General features: G+C 53.8%; 1 protein-coding gene across 1 annotated transcript in view; it reads left to right on the forward strand.

Annotated features, from left to right (window-relative positions):
* The window catches only part of ADARB2 (adenosine deaminase RNA specific B2 (inactive)), a 373120-nt gene extending 355380 nt beyond the window's left edge, over positions 1-17740 (forward strand). The window contains exons 7-10 of the mRNA XM_057544022.1: positions 4588-4756; positions 12911-13092; positions 16132-16310; positions 17464-17740. Of these exons, the coding sequence (XP_057400005.1) occupies positions 4588-4756; positions 12911-13092; positions 16132-16310; positions 17464-17640 (707 nt within the window). The 3' untranslated portion in view covers positions 17641-17740. The remainder of the gene's footprint in view (positions 1-4587; positions 4757-12910; positions 13093-16131; positions 16311-17463) is intronic.
* Positions 17741-17950: the final 210 nt, after the last annotated feature.

The raw sequence follows: 17950 nt of genomic DNA on the forward strand, positions 1-17950 counted from the left end.
TCTCTCACACACAAGTACACACATGAACACAAGCACACAGCACACACGCACAACAGGTGCCTGACGTACGGGACCGCGGACATACCTGTTCAGTGATTAGGTCTAAGGGAAGTTCTCAGCAGACCTGCCCAGATGGCCCCCTGTCCTTTAAGAGGGAAGGAAGGCAGAGTGAACCCCAGCAGAGAACCAAGTCTGACCCGCCTGTGACAGAGCCCCCGCTGTCCACCAGGGACTCTGGCCTCAGCTGTCGCCACAGCCCTAAAGGTTCCATGAGTTGCAGGAGCCCCAGACCCCTGAGGCCCAGTTCAGGGGCTCTGCAGCTAAGGGACAACACACAGCCCCACCCCCGGGGACGCCTGTGGCTCCAGAAATTCTAAAGTCCCTGGGGTTTTTTTGCCTCAAAAACATTCACCTGGACAGATCGTAGATTCTCCCTTCCTAGCGTCCTTAGAAATGGACTCAGTGTCTGTTGGCCGAGATGTCTGGGGAGGCGTGCTGCCTGTGAGCAGGTGTGCACAGATTTGGTTGTTTCCAAACACGACTTACCTACAGCACTGCCAGGAAGTTTCTACAAATGCAGGTTCCTGCGCCCACTCTCCCAAGATTCTGGTGCCTCGGGATGGAGTGGGTCTGAGGGGCCGTACTTTTAAAACTTCCCCAGTGATTCTGAGGATCAGCCATGTTCTGAGCTCCCAGGTTCAAAACCCCCTAACCTGTCTCCTGCCCCACTGGTTTCCTATCCTCTCCCACCGGAGGGCGGGCCTGCGTGCAGACGGGAGACTGGTGGAGCGTCTGCAAGGCCCGCAGACACGGGGGCGGGGGGGCAGACGCGGAAGGGGTTGCTGGCGGGGCCGGGGCAGATGCGGCTTCCCTGGTGGGGACAGAAGGAGGCCACACATGGGAGAAAGTCCTCTGACCACAGGCTCTGAGACGGAGGTCGTACCCAACTCAGAGATGCTCCGTCCCAGGGGGTCAGACCCACGGGGATGAGTCCACTTCCAGAGTGGCTCTGGGAGGCCCGAGATAGACCAACGGCAGTTCTGATCAGAACCTAAATGAAGAGATTAATGAAAAGACCCGGGCTGGTCACGGTGGCTGGGTGACCGTTCTCCTTCCAACTCACCAACACTCTAATGCAAATTCCTCTTGCTTGGCAGGTTCTTTAAATAACCTAGAAAATTCAGTCCTTACTGCCATTTTACAAGAGTTTAACAACTTAGTTCAAATCTCCGATCTATCTCCCACAAGAAGCCATGAGAAATAGCATGATTACATCACACAGCTATCTTACAAGTGTGAACTGAATGCCTGTGTGTCTGAGCCAGTTCTATTCTTTGTACATGACGGCAGCTCAAGAGATTGCTCCAAAATCCCATAGGAAGTCAGGGAATCTAAAATACACTTCCTGACGCCCCGTCTTCTGATGTGACTACTGAGCTACAGAGCACGCAACACATGATAATATCCGTGCATTGTAGGGTCGATGGATTTAAATGGCTTCCTAACTCACATCGTCACTGTCACCATCCTCACCAGGTAGGACAAGAACACCCACGTGACCACATGACAAATATTGTAGATGTCATTATTACAATAAATGGTAGGCCACATCATGGGTATATCTTCTGGGATATACCTTTTGAAGCTTATTTGGGGTTTAAAAATATTGTCTTCTTTCCTATACTTTTTTCCCATTTCTGCTTCTTTCTCTCCCCTGCACCACTGCAGCAAACATGCATCACATTTTAGATAGACCTTTGCCCCCTCGGTGGACTTCCTCAGTCGCCACCTGATTCTCTCCTGAAAATAGAATATTCACTTGAACAATTTTCTTAAGCATATTACCAGCCACACTTTATCTTGACATCAGGGTCCGAAAGTAAGGGTTTTAGATGAACAAACACTTCACTGAAGAGGCTGATGAGATGGAGTATCGGAATTAGCTGAGAACATTCTTATGGGTTTGGGAGCATTTATGTATCCACGCAGGCAGGGTCTTAATGCTCCACACTTCCACTGTCTAGGGCACACGACAAATCCACTGCAGATGATTTAAGGTCAGTTCCCCGCAGTTTCTGGTTGGACTGGCATTTCGTTCTGCTTGAAGCAGCATCTTCAACTCCCTCCTGCCTCTCGCAATTAGGCAAGAAAGAGCCAGGGTAAACGAGCTCTGCAAGATTGCGACACTCAGAGCCACTGGGACTGATCACACTGGTGGGGGAGCTGGAGGAGGCAGCCGAGACTCAACACCTCCGAAAATAAACACTCGTCAGGAGCATCTCATGCACCTGGCTCTTCAGGAAAAATTCAGCTACCTGAAAACTTTAGGTTAACTCCTAGAAACCAGTTGTTACTCAAGCCAGGGCTCCGGGTTGTCATGGCCTTAACAGGCTACAAAGTCTGCTTCAGGGAAAGTTAGTTGCACAGAAGCACTGGGTAAGAATTCAGAAGAGCCTTACAATGTAATAGGTGACTTTCCAGGTCTGGAAAATGACACAATAGTTGAAGCATTGGGAGAATGGTGAGGATACTATTGAATATAATTACCAGAAAGAGAGGGACAGCAAGTACCGTATTTCCTAAGAAAGTATTCCCACACAGAAGACTTTAGTTCCTAACATTGTGGTAAATTGTGGAAACTGTTAGCTACGCCGGCCCTCCTTTCCCTCAGTGCCACCTGCCACAGGAAGTTGATGTGATAAAGACCTCACCTGGACAGTGTAAAAAGTCAGGTCAAACCAAAGTTTTGCTCAAGTATTTTTGAGTCAGGTGAAATATTTTATGTTCAATTTATTATCATCACTATCATCATCTTTGTCTCCTTGTCATCATCACCATCACGATTGTCTCACCATCATCACCATCATCATCACCATTATTATCATCACCATCACCATCATCATCACCATCACCAGAATCATCACCATCATCACCATCACCGTCATAACCATCATCATCATCACCATCAGCATCATCAGCATCATCAACACCATCATCATCACCGCCATCACCATCCCTGTCACCATCACCATCATCACCAGCAGCAGCAGCGTCATTGTCATCCGATTCCTAGTGCCATTTAAATCTGCAAAGAAGAGATTCAGGCTCTACCTAGGGGGAGGGCTGGGCATCCCTTGGCTGTGCCCCTCCCTCCGCCAGGCTCAGTCTCTCAGCTTGGTTCTTCCTTCCATAGATGACTCATAGGCCAGTCCAAATTGGATCTCATCAAGGACCTGGTTAGTAGTACGGTCAATAAGCAATCTAAAACCTCTCAAAAGTTTACTTTCTCCACGGAGTACAGCAATTTTCTTCCCAAGAGATGGCCTCTAGGTAGTATGAATACATAGTAAAGGAACTTCAGTTCTTAGAAATCATGAGAAAATATACTGGAAATTACTTCGAGATCTGTAAGAGAACGTGCCCATATAAACCCAAATGTTATTAATTATTTGGGTAATAATTTACATTAATAATTTACCCTCACTCCAGTGCAGATAAATGAAGGAGAAACATATTTTCACAAATTCTAAAACTTACATAGAAACCTTTTAAAAAAGGCATTTAGTGTTCATCCCACCATCGTGTGTGTCAATGTTGGTATCACTATGGTAGTTCATATATAATTTGTACGCAAAGCAGTTAAGCATTTCTATAACACATTATAATCCTGACTAAATGTACAGAGCTTTTTTTAAAAAAAGAAAAAAATAATAAATTTAATCTTCCTCTCATTCAAGCTAGCTCTTCAAATAACTGGTGTGTGTGGGTGTGGAGGGGACTCCGGAAAGGAAAGGCAGGAGAGCAGTAACAGGGCATCGAGGTGCCCCTACCGTGGGCCGGTCTTTGGGCGTAGCAGACGCCCCCTCACCGGGACTCTCGGGAACAGCTCTGGGGTCCCAGGTCCCATCTCATTTAGTCCCTAAGCCTAGGAGGGAGGCACCACCACTACCCCATTTTCAGACGAGCTAACTGTATCACAGTAGTTTTAAGTAGCTTTTCCAAGGCTACGCAGCTAGGAAACCATAGAGCCAGGACTAAAATCTAGACGAGGTTTGCAGCCCAGCAATTGGGCCGGATCCCACCAGCCACCTGAGAACTAAGCATGGTTTTTACATTTTTTAATGGCTGGAAAGGGTGAGAAGAACATCTCCTGACACATGAAGGTGACGTGGAACCCAAAAGTCGGTGTCTGTAAATGCAGCTCCTTCCCTGGCCCGTCTGTGCTGAGAGCTGGGCCGCAGGTCCAGGGATCAGACCGAGACCAAACGGCTGCAGAGCCTCCAATGGTCACTCTCCAGCCCTTTGCTGTGACGCTGGCTGAGCCTGGACCAGACGGGTTGCTGTGTCCCAGCTCCTCCCGTGTCTGTACAAGTCCGCCTCGCCCAGCACTTACCTCCAAAGCTGCTTGCTCATCCTGAATGCGGGTGGTGGCACCGGGGTCACTGGAGTTGCTTCCCAATGAGCTCCCCTCTTCTTCCCCTCCCCTCGGAGCCCCCCCGTGACCACCCTGTGTCCCCCCGCCCCTCATGTGTCCCCCCCCGCACCGTGTCCCCAGCCCCCCTGTCTCACGCAGCTCTCATCCCCTAGTGAGCAGCAGCAAGCACCTGGCCAGGAAGTTCCGGGGGCACCTGCGCACGAAGATCGAGTCCGGGGAGGGGACAGTGCCCGTGCGTGGCCCAGGCACGGTGCAGACGTGGGATGGCGTCCTGCTGGGCGAGCAGCTGGTCACCATGTCCTGCACGGACAAGATCGCCAGGTAACGGCCCCTCTGTCCTCTGCACGAGTGCCGCCTGGGGGTGTGTTTGGCGGGGGGAGGGACAGGGACTGTGGTCCCAGAGGGGGGCCTGGCCGGGTGCTGAGGTGCACTCCGAGGTCCCGGACTCCGCCCTGTCGCCCCCGAACTCCACACCCGCCACGGGACGTGGCCGCCCGCTGCCCCACACACAGTTGTGCACCGGCCAGGCGCCTTCTGTACCATCACGGCCTCCCTGGGAAGCCGGACAGAGCCGTCAGAGAGGCAGGCGGGGCCGAGGAGAGGCAGACACCCAGGGACTCGGGAGCCAGGGCAGCGGGGACCCCAGCCCCGACCCCAACCCTGACCCGAGCCTGCATGCGGAAGGGCCGTGGCCCAGGTGCACTCGGTGCCTCTGTGAGGCTCCCTAGGCTACAGGGCAGGTAAAACTTCAGCCCTGGTGAACAGGGATCCGAAATCTCGAGGGAAATTACCAAACAGCTGCAGGAGAAATACGGCCTTTTACTCCCCTGGAGTGACTGCCCCTGGCCTGACTGCAATGCAGCAAAGCACTGATTTCTGCATCAAAGGGAACTGCCCGTAGTCGTCAACTAGCTCATCTTTCAGAAGGAAACGTATCCTCCTTTGTAATGTTTTCATCTATTCATGAAGTGGGGAGAAGCAGCAGTTTCCACCTTAACGGAAATTCTCTTGCTCTCCCAGGATCGCGTTGGGTCTCTAAATTAATTCTGACTCCCTAGAAAATGAAGTGAATCAATGATACAGAAGTTAAGTTTCACTGTCTCTAGGATCTTAAATGTCAATTGATAGAGAATTAAACTTGCTACAAAGCCCGGGTGATGTGGGGCGTCAACAGTTCTGATGCTGAAAGCTCGGCATCTCTGCACCAGTGATGAATCGAATCTTGGAGACAAGAGTTTTAGGTGAAGTAGGAAAGGATAGCTTTATTGCTTTGCCAGGCAAAGAGGGACACAGCAGGCTCCTGCCTCGAAGAACTATGTGTCCCCACCCGTGAGGATCTGATGAGGGGTTTATAACAATCCTTCAAGGGGGGTTGCTGACGAGATTAGGCCATGTGCAGGGTCTTAGGTGGTCAGGTTTCCTAACCTTGATGGGCTTCTATGGTCCCTTTAATCTCGCCTCGGGTGGTTTCCTGGCTGCTCCTCTCTTGATTACCAACTGTTCGAATCTGCCCTTTGGCACCCAGGGAAGGTCATGGAGGCTGCAGTCTGTTCCCTAGAGACAAGAAATGGGGGACAGAAAGGCTTTCGTGCCCAGGAGCCCACAGACCCCTGGTTTCCTTCCCACCAGTGATGCTCTGTTTAACAAAGTCTACTTAGAAAGCACAGTCCACGTCACGTCCCTGGGCTGAGGAGGATTCTAACTGCTTTTGAGGGGGGACATGCTGGGGACATTGGGATGCCCGTGGCTCTGGGCAGGCGGGGGGCCGCCCCAAATTCATCCAGGAGTTGATGCAGCTCACGGGTAGCCCTGCCAGTCACCTGTCTAGTCCCCAAATCTGGTGGCCCAGACGGTGGGGGACACAATGGGGCAGGAGGGGCCTGGGGGGCATGGCACCAGGTCCCCTCCCCCCACTCAGTCCCCTGGGAGCCCAGCCCACCTTCCCAGGACTTTCCTCAGGTGTTCCCTGAGCATTCTCCTCACTCTCCTCTGTCTCTGTCTCTCTCTCTCTGTCTCCCCTGTCCCGCCTTCCTCCCTGGACAAGCCCACCATCTCTGCCTCTCTCCCTGCAACCCCCGTGATGCCCTCCCCCTCCTCGGCCTCCCCTCCCCCTGCACCCCGTGTCCTGCACTGGAATCCTATTCACCCCCACCATCTGCTTCTGCGTCTAAGGTCTGACCCTCAGGGGATTGCTGGTGCCACCGTGAGGGGTGCACGTGCAGGTTAGGGTCCCGTCTCTGCAGGTGGGCACCCATCCATCGCCCAACGGGAGGTGGGAGCAGAGACATCCAGCTCTGCAGGGTGCCGAGCGAGGCTGGACTGGAGCGGAGATGGGGCAGGCGTGGGGTTTCCTTCGTGATGACGGCCGTGCTCAGAAACGCGGAGTCGGGGAGAGGCTTTCGTGGACGGGGCAGTGGAGGGGTGGCCCCCGATCATGCTGGACAGTGGGCGGGACTCACACAGGCTGAGCGGCTGGGCCAGACCTGGCCCAGGACCCAAGCATGTGGAAGGGGTCGACCCTATGGACGGAAGCTCTGTGCAATGTTCCCACGAGTCCAGTGGTCAGGGTGGCCTCCCAGGGAAAAGGGCTGCGTTATGTGAATGTCATTATCATCAAACTCACTCCAAAGACGTGGGAACCAGGCCCAGGCTGCGCCCCTCCCTAAACCGGGCGCACAGCCGACAGAGTCTGCAAGCGCACGCAGGTCCCCAGGCTCCTGGGGGCACAGCACGCTCAGCATCGTGTGCAAGCACACCTGGGGCGTCACCGGGAGGCTGGAGAGTCTGACGGACCAGCATCAAAGCCAGGATGCCCAGCACAGCAGACGGGATGCGGGCAGAGCACCCCGGCCGCAGAGAGAGCTTTCTCCCCCTTCCATGGAAGAAAACACCCGAGGCCAGAAGTGGGGATACACCAGCTACATTTTTTCCCTTTAAAAATAATTTTGATGCTGACATAGCAGAAAACGAAATCTAATTTCGTCTCTTTGGAACAGAGTCATTGGAATTCCCAGGAAAATTCTTGGGCCATGAAAGTCTTTTGAAAGTGAGATTTTTGGCTGAAAAGGAATTTTAGTTAAAGCCCTGGAGCAAAATACTCTCTTGCAGATAAAAGCTGGTTCCAGTGCTCAAGGGATAGTGGATACCTCTCCCTTGGGTGAATGGCTTCCATCCAAAACAGAACCAAACCTGAGACTCTGTGGCCACAAGATCCTAAATGCACCTAAGGCTACACGTTCTCATGCCTCCAGATAAAGGGAAAGTGTGATGGGACCATCTAGTCACACCGACTGGTGGAAACAGCCCACAGGGAGCGGCATCACACATCTGAAGTTCCCCTCACCCCCCATTAACACTTAAAAGACAGTAAGAAACATTAGGAGACTTGAAAAGTAAAAAAGACGACCAGCCAGTATCCCAGCCATCACCGAAAACAGCAGGCACCTTGGCTATAATCGCCTTAACCTTTCTCCTAAACGCAGGCTTTTTCCTGTCATCAGGATTTCGCTGCTTCGGGCAGTTTGCTTGCAGTCCATCACTGAACACTATGATCCTGGCTCCTTTCAAAGTCAGGGGCATTGAATCCACGTGCAAGGCTGGGGGCACCTCCCTGCTGCTGGATCCCTGGGTGCTCACAAGTGGTTGCTCCGTGCACCATGTTTCTAGAAATATCTCTGTGCAGAAGCGTTTTTCCAGATCTCCGAGTACAGACTTAGGACATACTCCCCAGGGTGGGGTTACGGAGCCCCGGGTATGGGGTAAACAGAAGCAGTGGGGTCTGCTAATGCCCCATAGCAGGTGGCATGGGCCCAACGGTGGCCCCAAAAGATATCCTTGTCCCCAGACCCTAAACCCGTGAGTGTGGCCTTACCAGGCAGGATTAAGCCAAGGATGGTGAGAGAAGGTGGCCTCTAAATGCAGCTAGTGTATCCTCGTGAGCGAGGCCTTGGGGACCTGGGGACAGATGCCCAGAGCAGGTGCACAGGGGAGGCCACAGAGACGGAGGCGGGGCCCAGGGGGACGCATCCACAAGCCTCTGAGTGCCAGGTGAGCGAGGCCTCGGGGTGGGGTCTCCCCGGTGCCCCCGGGCTGCCACACCTTCACCTAAGACCTCTGCCTCCAGGACCATGAGTAAATTTCCGATGTTTTAAGCCCTTCCCCACCCACCTCAACCCCTGCCCCGGGAAACCAATGTAACCACGTAGGAGACACCACTCACTTGGCTCAACTCATGTGGTCTTTGCAAAATTACAGAACCAAAGTCATAGTGAAATCTATTCCTAAAATGCCACCGCTCATGCCAGGCTGGTGCAGACCCAGGGAAACTGCAGAATGTGGGTTGTTTCACCAGGTCCAGGAAACTCGACCTTCAACCCACGAGTTAAGGTTGGAGGCGCCTCAAAGGGTTGGATTTTCCTGCAGCTCAGGGATAAAACAGACCAAGCCCTGCGCCTCTGTGAGCCCAGGACAGATGACAAGTGTCACCGTGAGGCCCATGTTCCCATGGACATGGCCTGGCTTTCGGGACGTAAGAAGCCGATCTGAACTGTCACTAACAGGAAACACCGGCCACCTGAAAGGACAGGCGAAACAGGGAGGGGTTTTTGCTCTAAGAATCAAGAGGCAAGTAGCATATAAAAATCTAAATCTTCTGGAACTAATGTTCCTTTAGATATGGTTTCTAATTTTAAGCACCAGAGCTTGATTATTGATTGCAATGTGTCTTTAAATGAACAGATTAAAACTTTCTCCATAAAAATGAACTGTAAAGAATTACGGCTGCTCTCCGGGGACCGAGGCCCCATCTGACTCCCCGCACTGACATCTCAGGCTGCAAGAGTTCCCCCCTCTGAGAGTGGGGACCTGGCTCCACACCCAGCCCACCTGGCAACCGGATGGTGTTACCTACAGCTCTGCTGAAATCAGGAGGGAATGCGTTCATACTTCCAATCTCCAAATATGGGTCATTTTAAAACCACTGCTCTTACTAAACGCCCAGCCCCAAAGTTCCCAGCTTGGTGTAATAACCACTGCTCTTCCTTTACAGAAGACCGTGGTCACCTTACTGCAGCCTTTAGGGGAAACTTCACCCCATCTCCAGTGGTGAAGGTACAACCGTGTATCTCAGATTGGGACTCGAACCTCGCCAAAACCCACGGTCTTTTAACTGAGATCACACACCTGGTTTCAGGACTTAACGAAGCTCAGGTTCTTGAAGTCTCGTCACAGAAAGCATTCAGTGAGAGACAAAGTGATAGGTAACAAGTGGATTTATTTAGAGAGAAACACGCTCCACAGACAGAGTGTGGGCCATCTCAGAAGGTGAGAAAGGCACCAGGGTATGGGGTTGTCAGTTTTTACAGGGATGGGTAATTCCATAGGCTAACGAGTGGGAGGAGTATTCCAGCTATTTTGGGGGGGATTTCCCAAAATTGGGCCACCACCCACTTTTTGACCTTTATGGTCTGGCCTTAGAACTGTCCTGGCGCCTGTGGGTGTGTCATTTAGCTTGCTGATGTGTTACAGTGAGCATATACTGAGGCTCAAGGTCTAGTGGAAGTCGACGTGTCTGCCATCTTGGACCCATTTGGTTCTAATCAGTTTATGTCATGTCCTTGGGCTATGTCATTCTTTTCAAAGTTGTGCCCTGCCCCTCTCCCTCCTGTTTCAAAGGTAGTGAGTGATAAACTCAGGAATATTTGTCCAACATAAGCGTGGTAACAGTGATGACACGCCCGCATCTGCCGCCTCTGCTACTCCTGCAACAATGCTGAGACGGGGACACGGGTCTGAGGCAGCAGCCACCCCCCGGTCCAGCCCCCTGTCCAGCCCCCAGGACACTGCAAAGGGCTGAGAAGCACCGTTGCTGCAAAACAAACTAGAAATTAGGTGACCAGGAGACATCACGAACATTGAGGGAAAGCAGAAGAGGGGCTAAGTGACAACAAAAGACACGGACGTCACCTGGACCCGGTAGACTGACTCCCAAGTCCATGCTGCCTGCTTTGTGCATCACCCGGCTCACAGTGGAACTGCCCGGCACGCTGGAAACGCTGATGCCGGCTGCACCCAGACCAGTTCCTTCCCGGCCTTGGGGGTCCTAGCAGCAGGAGGCTCCCGAAGCCCCCCCAGATGAGCCCAGGGCGCATGGCGTTGTACTCACAGCTGTGCCTCAGCCTGAGTCACCCAGCTGCACCGTGACCTTTCCCAGTGGGTGTAATTGTGCCTCCAGGTCACGGGCAAACCTGCCCACCGACAAGGAGGGAAGTGAAGTAAGGATGGATTTGGTGATGTTCAGACCTCACTGTCATGTTGGACCCGCACCTCCTCCCGGCGGCCGTGCCTCGGGGGTGAAAACGGCAGACAGGGACCTCGACCACCCACAGTCCCCGCACCTGTGCCCGCGGTTCTCGGTCTCACGCCCCGGGTGCACGGGCCCGGCCTGTCTTAGGTGGGGCCCATCCTGGGACGGTCCCCGTCAGTCCTCGAGGTACAGAGATTGTCTCTCAGTTAAAGAAAACAGCCTTTTTCCAAGATCTCTCCCTCACTTATCTTTGGTATTTCAGTGATTGACAAACAGACAAAAATATATTTATTTAGGGATTATCTATATTGAAAACTAGACCTGGGACTTTTTTCTCTGTCAACACTGCAGTCATGTCAGCTGTTTGAATAAAAGGAGAGGCACTTTTCCGTTCAATCCGGAATGCTGAAAACTCTCCAGTTTGTATTCAGGGCGACATTTGGTTTTATTGATGGTGTTGGCTGAATAAGTTAAACTCCTACAGCCAGGCAAGGAGAAGGCTGATTGTCTCTTTATTGTAAAGGTTATTAGGAGGAGACCAGATATAGAATTTGTTTGTCTTTAGACTTCCCTGCAGAGTCAGAGCCATTCAGGTACGTTCCAGAAGTTTTGTTCAAAGCCAGTCCATGGACAGCCTGAAACACAGGGGCGTCCCCTCTGGAATACTCATCTCATGGTTGGAGAAAGGGCTTTGTTATCGATGGGGAATGTCCATTCCCCTGCTTCTCACGCCTCCAGAAATGTGCTCCCCTTCAACACTTTTGGACGCTTACTCTTTGGGAAAATCACACACTAGCTCCCAAGGGCAATTCTCCACTCGTTTCTGAGAGACAGGATGTGACTTACAGAAATGACCACAATTATTTTTTTAAGTGAAGTTATGCAAATCTGAGAGACTAAAGTAAACGTTTCATAAAACCAATGACTGTTTAAATTGTAGGACTAAACTGTTTGTATATAAATATTACCTTTTATATTCCACTTGAGTTTTATGTGGGTGAGCACATTACTTTAACGACCCACACTTAACGAGGGGGGGGCCGTTCCTCAATCCTCGCCAGCCAGATGGCTGCTTCTTCTTGCATGAGATTAGAAGATGTTTCTCACTCACCTCAATGCTTCTGAGGCAAATTAATATCGCCAGCTAAATTGCTTGTGTTTTTGGAATAAAATTTAAAGAGAATTTTTTTAAGGCAATTGGTGTCACAGGTTCTCGGAGCAGACTGATCTCTAGGTAGGCCTGCTGGTTTGAGCACTCGGTAATTAATGGAAAGAACTCTGTGTTAATTGACTGCTTCGGGAAAGGGAAATAGAATGACTCCTTGTTAATCATGAAAGGAAATGTACGGCATGGAGGCGCCACATTAATTGCTCTAACCGTGGAGAAATGTTAATTAATGAAAAGAATAATGATGTAAGAAATTAACTGCATAATGCTTGTGCTGATGGAGGCTGGATTTTAAGCATGTTATTTAGAGTGGAAACCACAAAACGTTGCCGTAAATAACAGATACACGGAAAGTTGTTCCACCCAAATTTACGGGGAAATGTCTGACAAGGCTCCTGTCATCTTTGCTGGCAGAAGCAAACACTCACTCAGAGCCTCATTTATGTCAAGGACCACGGCCTCGTCCTCCGATCAGGGCTCCTGAAGTCAAATCACCCCCAGAGCCAAATGAGGTCGTTCACGTCACCACAGCAGGTCCCGCCCACTGCTGAGTTTGACAAAGGGGTGGGGAGGGAGAGTATTTTCCCCTAAACTGCAATCAATTCAATTTCTGATATTTCCCAGCGAACATAAAGAAAAATTCCGATTCACTTTGGAGACAGAGGGTCTTTTTTAAATCTGATTTTAAGTCCCTGAGAGAATATGTAGCTTCCCCTTCACCTGACAACTCGTTTTCCAGGAAAAGGATCCACGTTTATTCACACGCAGACCCACCGACACCCATCCCCCCGACGGCAGAGAGGGGCTCGGGGTCACCAGGGGTCACGAGGCCGAAGCCATGCCCGGTCCACTGTGCTGCGAGCCCCAGGCCAGCTCCCACCCCCCACCGCCAGCTGCATGATGGGGACAGTGACACCTCGGGGACAACGGGGCAGAAAGTTTCCCCCGTCCTCCCCCAGGTGAGGCCAGTGAGCCAGGGCGCTGACGCCCCTCTCCCCCCCAGGTGGAACGTGCTGGGGCTGCAGGGTGCGCTGCTCTGCCACTTCATCGAGCCCGTGTACCTGCACAGCATCGTGGTGGGGAGCCTGCACCACACCGGCCACCTCTCCCGGGTCATGAGCCACAGGACCGAGGACATCGGCCAGCTGCCCGCCTCGTACCGGCACAACCGGCCCCTCCTCAGCGGTAAGAACAGGTCCTCAAATGCACACACCCCTCCGTCCACACGCCCCGAGGCCCCCAAGGCAGGCTCTCCCAGTCTGGCCATCGGCCATTTAAGACTCAGCGGGCAGAACTGCAGAGATTGGATACTTGAAAGGTCAGCCGGGTGCGGAGCATCTCCGGACGACGTTCCAGAGTGAAGGTGTAACAGGATGAGCCCCTCAGACATCACAGTGTCACTTTCAGGGCAGTGTCTGTGGTGCCCAGAGAAATACAGGCAATAAACACACGTGTCCAACGGGGCAGGGGGGACCCAGGGCCACAGGCCGCCCCCACCTGATCCAGGAGCAAATTCCTGAATGTTCCCCCAGCACCAAACCTGGGAGGGGGATGCCGCCCCCAGGCCACCAGAGCCAGCCTGGGGTCGTGAGGACCAGGAGTCACGCAGCCGTGAACCACTCTGGCAGCAGCTAAGCTCTCAGCTCAGCAGGAGGGGGTGTTGGGGAGGTAGCCCCACCCGCTGTGACCCCCGAAATTATCCCCGTAATCCACCGCAGCTCCCTCCTGGGTGGTGCGTTGTCTCTGAAGGGGCTGCAAGCCGTGATCTGCGGTGGGGGGCGCTGGGGGGGTGGGCACGTGTAGACCCACAAAGATTGGCCCGTCCGGGGCTTAGACCAGATCCTCCAAAAGAGGAGAGAGAAGATCAAAGAGCCAGTCAAGGGTTGTGGTAAGAGTCAGGCCTAAGAGTTACTCCCAGGACCCTAAGATTGTCCTCAGTTAGAAAACCAGGGGCAACGATGGTGCCCACGGGGTGGCGGTGACTCGCGGGGACAGCTCTCAGCCAGGCCAGCCACCAAGAGAACACACCTCCCCACTCCCTCAACCCTCCCACGAGAGTCACCAGCCGAGGGCAGCATCACGGACCCCAAAGCTCAGACAGGGCGGAAGAGGATGCTCCTAGTGGGGCTGGGACCGCCCAGGGCTCAGTGGCTATGCCCCAGGTTTCTTTACACACCAGATCCTGTTCCTAAAATCTAAGACCCTCTGCCAAATCCGGGGACCACGTCAGATTCCAGGGGCTCCCAGCGTCCAGGGAGGGGACTCAGCAAACTACAGCGAGGCCATGGGAGCAGGGGTCGCAGTGCCCATCCAGGACCACAGCCCCACCTTCCCTTCCCGTGACTCGGGCCGACCTGTCGTGGAGGGGGTTCCCTCACCCCCGTCCTCGCCATGAACGGTGCCTTCGGATCTGACCCAAAGCTGTGCCCATGGCTGTGGCGCCCTACGGCCTGAGCCCGGCAGGTGATGGCCACGTACAGCCTGTGGGTGGTTCTCCTCGGGGGTGGGTGCCCAGAGAGGCCTGGTCTGCACGGTGCAGCTACTCACCCTCCACGAGTCCCTCCCAGAGAACAGCTCCACCATTCAGGGAAGGGACCTAACTAAACCCAGCAGCCACCCCCGTCAACGTCAAGATGAGGCACACACCCTGTCACACCAACCACGACAGCTGCTGTTACCTCCATTTATAAATGTGGAAATAGACTCACAGGAATTTAAGTGTGAAGATGCTCTATTTATCAGCATGGAGCAAGGATTTGAACCCCGTTTAACCAGAAGGCCAAGTTCTCCCAACACACCCACTGTGACCCGTGGCAACGGCACCATTTCTTAACCACATAAGAATTAACAACACAAACAAGACCAGTTGAAGAGGTGGCGACATCCACCTCGTGGGAGCTGGGGATGGGAGCCTGAGACCCACGCCCGTCTCCGAGGGGTCAGTCCTGACTCACCATCGTCAAGCAGGGGATGGGAAGGTTTGCCTCAAATTCAATGTCTATGAAACCAGAGTCATTTTCTAAACGGTCAATAATTTCAGTAATTCTGATAAAATATCACTTTGGGCCCAGTTTCAATGTCTTTCACTTTCCCTTTTCTTCTTTCTCCTGCTCTTTCTTAAAATGTTGAAGATTAATGACTTCCTGTGGTTGAGCAGCAGAAACAGCTCTGCAGTGGCCCCCAAAGACCTAGAATTCCTGGTGTGGAGCTAAAAGCACATGTTCAGTTCTTGGGTGTCTAAGTTAAATTTAATTTCCATCTATGTGGATGAGTCAGGTGACAACTTTTCAATGTGTCCAGCTCCTTGGGTTGCCAACTTGCTTCCCAGCACCAGGCTCTGCTTCCCCGTGAGATGCTGCCGGGGCCCCTGGGCCCACCCACCCAGGGCCCTGAGAGGCCCCATCCAGCCGTCCAATCCGTCCACTCGGGAGCAGGAGGCGGGGAAGGAGCAGAGTGTGGATGGGAGCAGCTGCTCAGGGGGCTGGATCCAGGGAAGGCGTCAGGAGGAGCACGGTGGGGTGGGGGGTGGGGGCCCAGGCTGAACATCCTGCAGCACTGTGGCCGTGAACACACATGAGACCAAGGCCCTTCTCTGCTCACTCCTGCGTGACCCCAGTGGGAGCCAGGGTTGGGGGTGGAGCCAGCCCGTCAGCTGCGCAGGGAGTCGGGGGGCATGGAGGGCATGTGGCCGAGGCCCCGGGGTCAGCGCCCCTCCTCCCAGGCCACCATCCCGCATGGTTTAGCATCCTCGGCAGCCCCGGGACTTAGAAAGACCCACTCCCGGTTTAACGCTCTGCGGTCCTTAAATTCAAACCAGGGCCCAGTTTCCAGTCCCCACTGGGCTCCAGTCACCTTGCCGGGTCGGCGCCTTGCACCCTCAGAGCTCGCTTGTTTTCACTCATTTCGTATCCCGTCAGCCAGACTGTGACCCTGGCGTCTGCCCTGTGGGGAGCGGGCAGGCAGCAGGTGCCCCGTAAACGCACGCTCTCAGCTGGCCTTTATGCGGCCCCATCTGTTCACCAGTCCACGCGACAAACATCCAGAGAAAGGGGGAAACGTGGGCAGAGTGTTATTACAGGACAGCCTTGCATTTAAAATCCTTCGAATCCAAGCCTCCGTGATGGCACTCGGGCCGGCCGTCCACCCCGTCCCACCAGCGTGGGGACCGTTGCCCACCCGCCCGGCCAGCAGCGCTCACGCCCGGCGCCCCGTCTCTCCCGGCAGGAGTGAGTCAGGCCGAGGCGCGGCAGCCTGGGAAGTCGCCCCACTTCAGCGTGAACTGGGTGGTGGGCACGGCGGACGTGGAGGTCATCGACGCCACCACCGGCAAGCGGAGCTGCGGCCGCTCGTCCAGGCTCTGCAAGCACAGGCTCTCGGCCCGGTGGGCGCGGCTCTACGGCAAGGTCAGTGGGGCTGGACACGAGCGGGGCCCAGGGAGCTGCCGCTTGGGCAGAGCCAGGGTGACACGGGACACGCAAACCAGCCCCCATGTCCCTGCCCACCCCCCCCGCCAACCCCAGGTGTGGCCCCTCCGAGTGGGGCCCCCGACCCGCAGCAGGGTCTCAAGCTGTGGCCCCAGCAACAGGTGGAAAGGGGCTCACTGGTGAACAGCTGTGGCCAGTGCAGCCTGTGAGAAAGTCCATAGAAACTTCAGAGTCCATGTCATTCCAGTTCAGACGGAAGGAAATGGATGCCCAGAAAAGTTAGGTGTTCCCCCAGTTACACGGCGGTGAGTGTCAGGGACGGACTGGCCGGCCAGTGGCAGGTGCCGCCCCCCGCCGACAACTTCCCCCGCTCACCGCACCCCCAACCCTGGCGCGCGGGTGGTGAAGCCAGGCCGGGTCCTGCCCCGCTGGACACAGGGGCCAGTCCCCGTCCTCCCAGTGGGCTAGCAGGCGACTCCGCCATGGACGCTGCCTTCATTCCCACGGCCCCCTCGGCCTCACCACCCACGCCGATTTGAGCCCCTAAACCTCCTCGAAAAAGAAAAGAATTATGCACAGCTTGTGTTGTTAATAGCAGACAAGTTCTGTGTTTATTTTTTTCATTAATCACTCACACTTCTTGTGAAGCAAAGTCTCCCTAATAACTAGGTTTTTCAGGGAATCACAGAATTGCCTGATAGAACTGGGAAATTTCTACTGTTACTTTCTTTCTTTTTTTGGAATTTTATATGAAATTTTATTTATCAATAGATCAAATTAGAGAGAATAGATATTTTTCTTTGTTACTGAGACATAATTGACATACGAACAGTGTATATATTTAAGGTGCACAACTGGCTATTTTGATACGTTGTGAAATGACCCCAGAATTGCACTAATTGACTCACGCAGCCCCTCCCATCATCCATGTGGTGAGAGGACTTAACCTGAGATCCACCCTCTTGGCAAACTCCAAGCCCACGTGATGATCTCGTTGCTTTTCTGTTTAAAGGAAGAGAGAAGGAAAAGTGACCGGCAGGGCCAGTGCCTGCTTGCCAGGCTTGAGCGGTCCTGCTGGTCGGGGCCCGTCCCTGGCGAGGGCTCACCCATCCTCTCTCGTTCTGTCCCACAGCTGAGCACACGGATCCCAAGCCACGGAGACACGCCATCCATGTACTGTGAGGCCAAGCGGGGGTCACGCACCTACCAGGCTGTCAAACAGCAGCTGTTCAGAGCATTCCAGAAGGCCGGCCTGGGCACCTGGGTGAGGAAGCCGCCAGAGCAAGACCAGTTCCTACTAATGCTGTGAGGCCCCGGGCTGGCCCCGCGCAGCAGGCGAAGCCGTGTGTGGGTGTGGCATGCCCTGACGGTGCTGATCTGTGCTGTGCATTCGTTTTCCTTTGGTGTTCAGAAACACACGCGTGTCTGAAGCTCAGATGAGCAAATAGCCTTGCGTTAGGGACATGCTGCTTCTCCGATGGCTGCTCCCAAGGTGCCAGGACCGAGATCGCCCACCACACCCGCCTACGCACAAACGGCTCTCCCTCCTCCGTGTGTCCAAGGGAATTTCCATTTGGGCCAGAGGGTCTGAGTGGATGCCTTGAAAAGCAGTGCCGAGG

This window comes from Balaenoptera acutorostrata, chromosome 3, assembly GCF_949987535.1.
Source record: "Balaenoptera acutorostrata chromosome 3, mBalAcu1.1, whole genome shotgun sequence".
NCBI lineage: Eukaryota > Metazoa > Chordata > Mammalia > Artiodactyla > Balaenopteridae > Balaenoptera > Balaenoptera acutorostrata.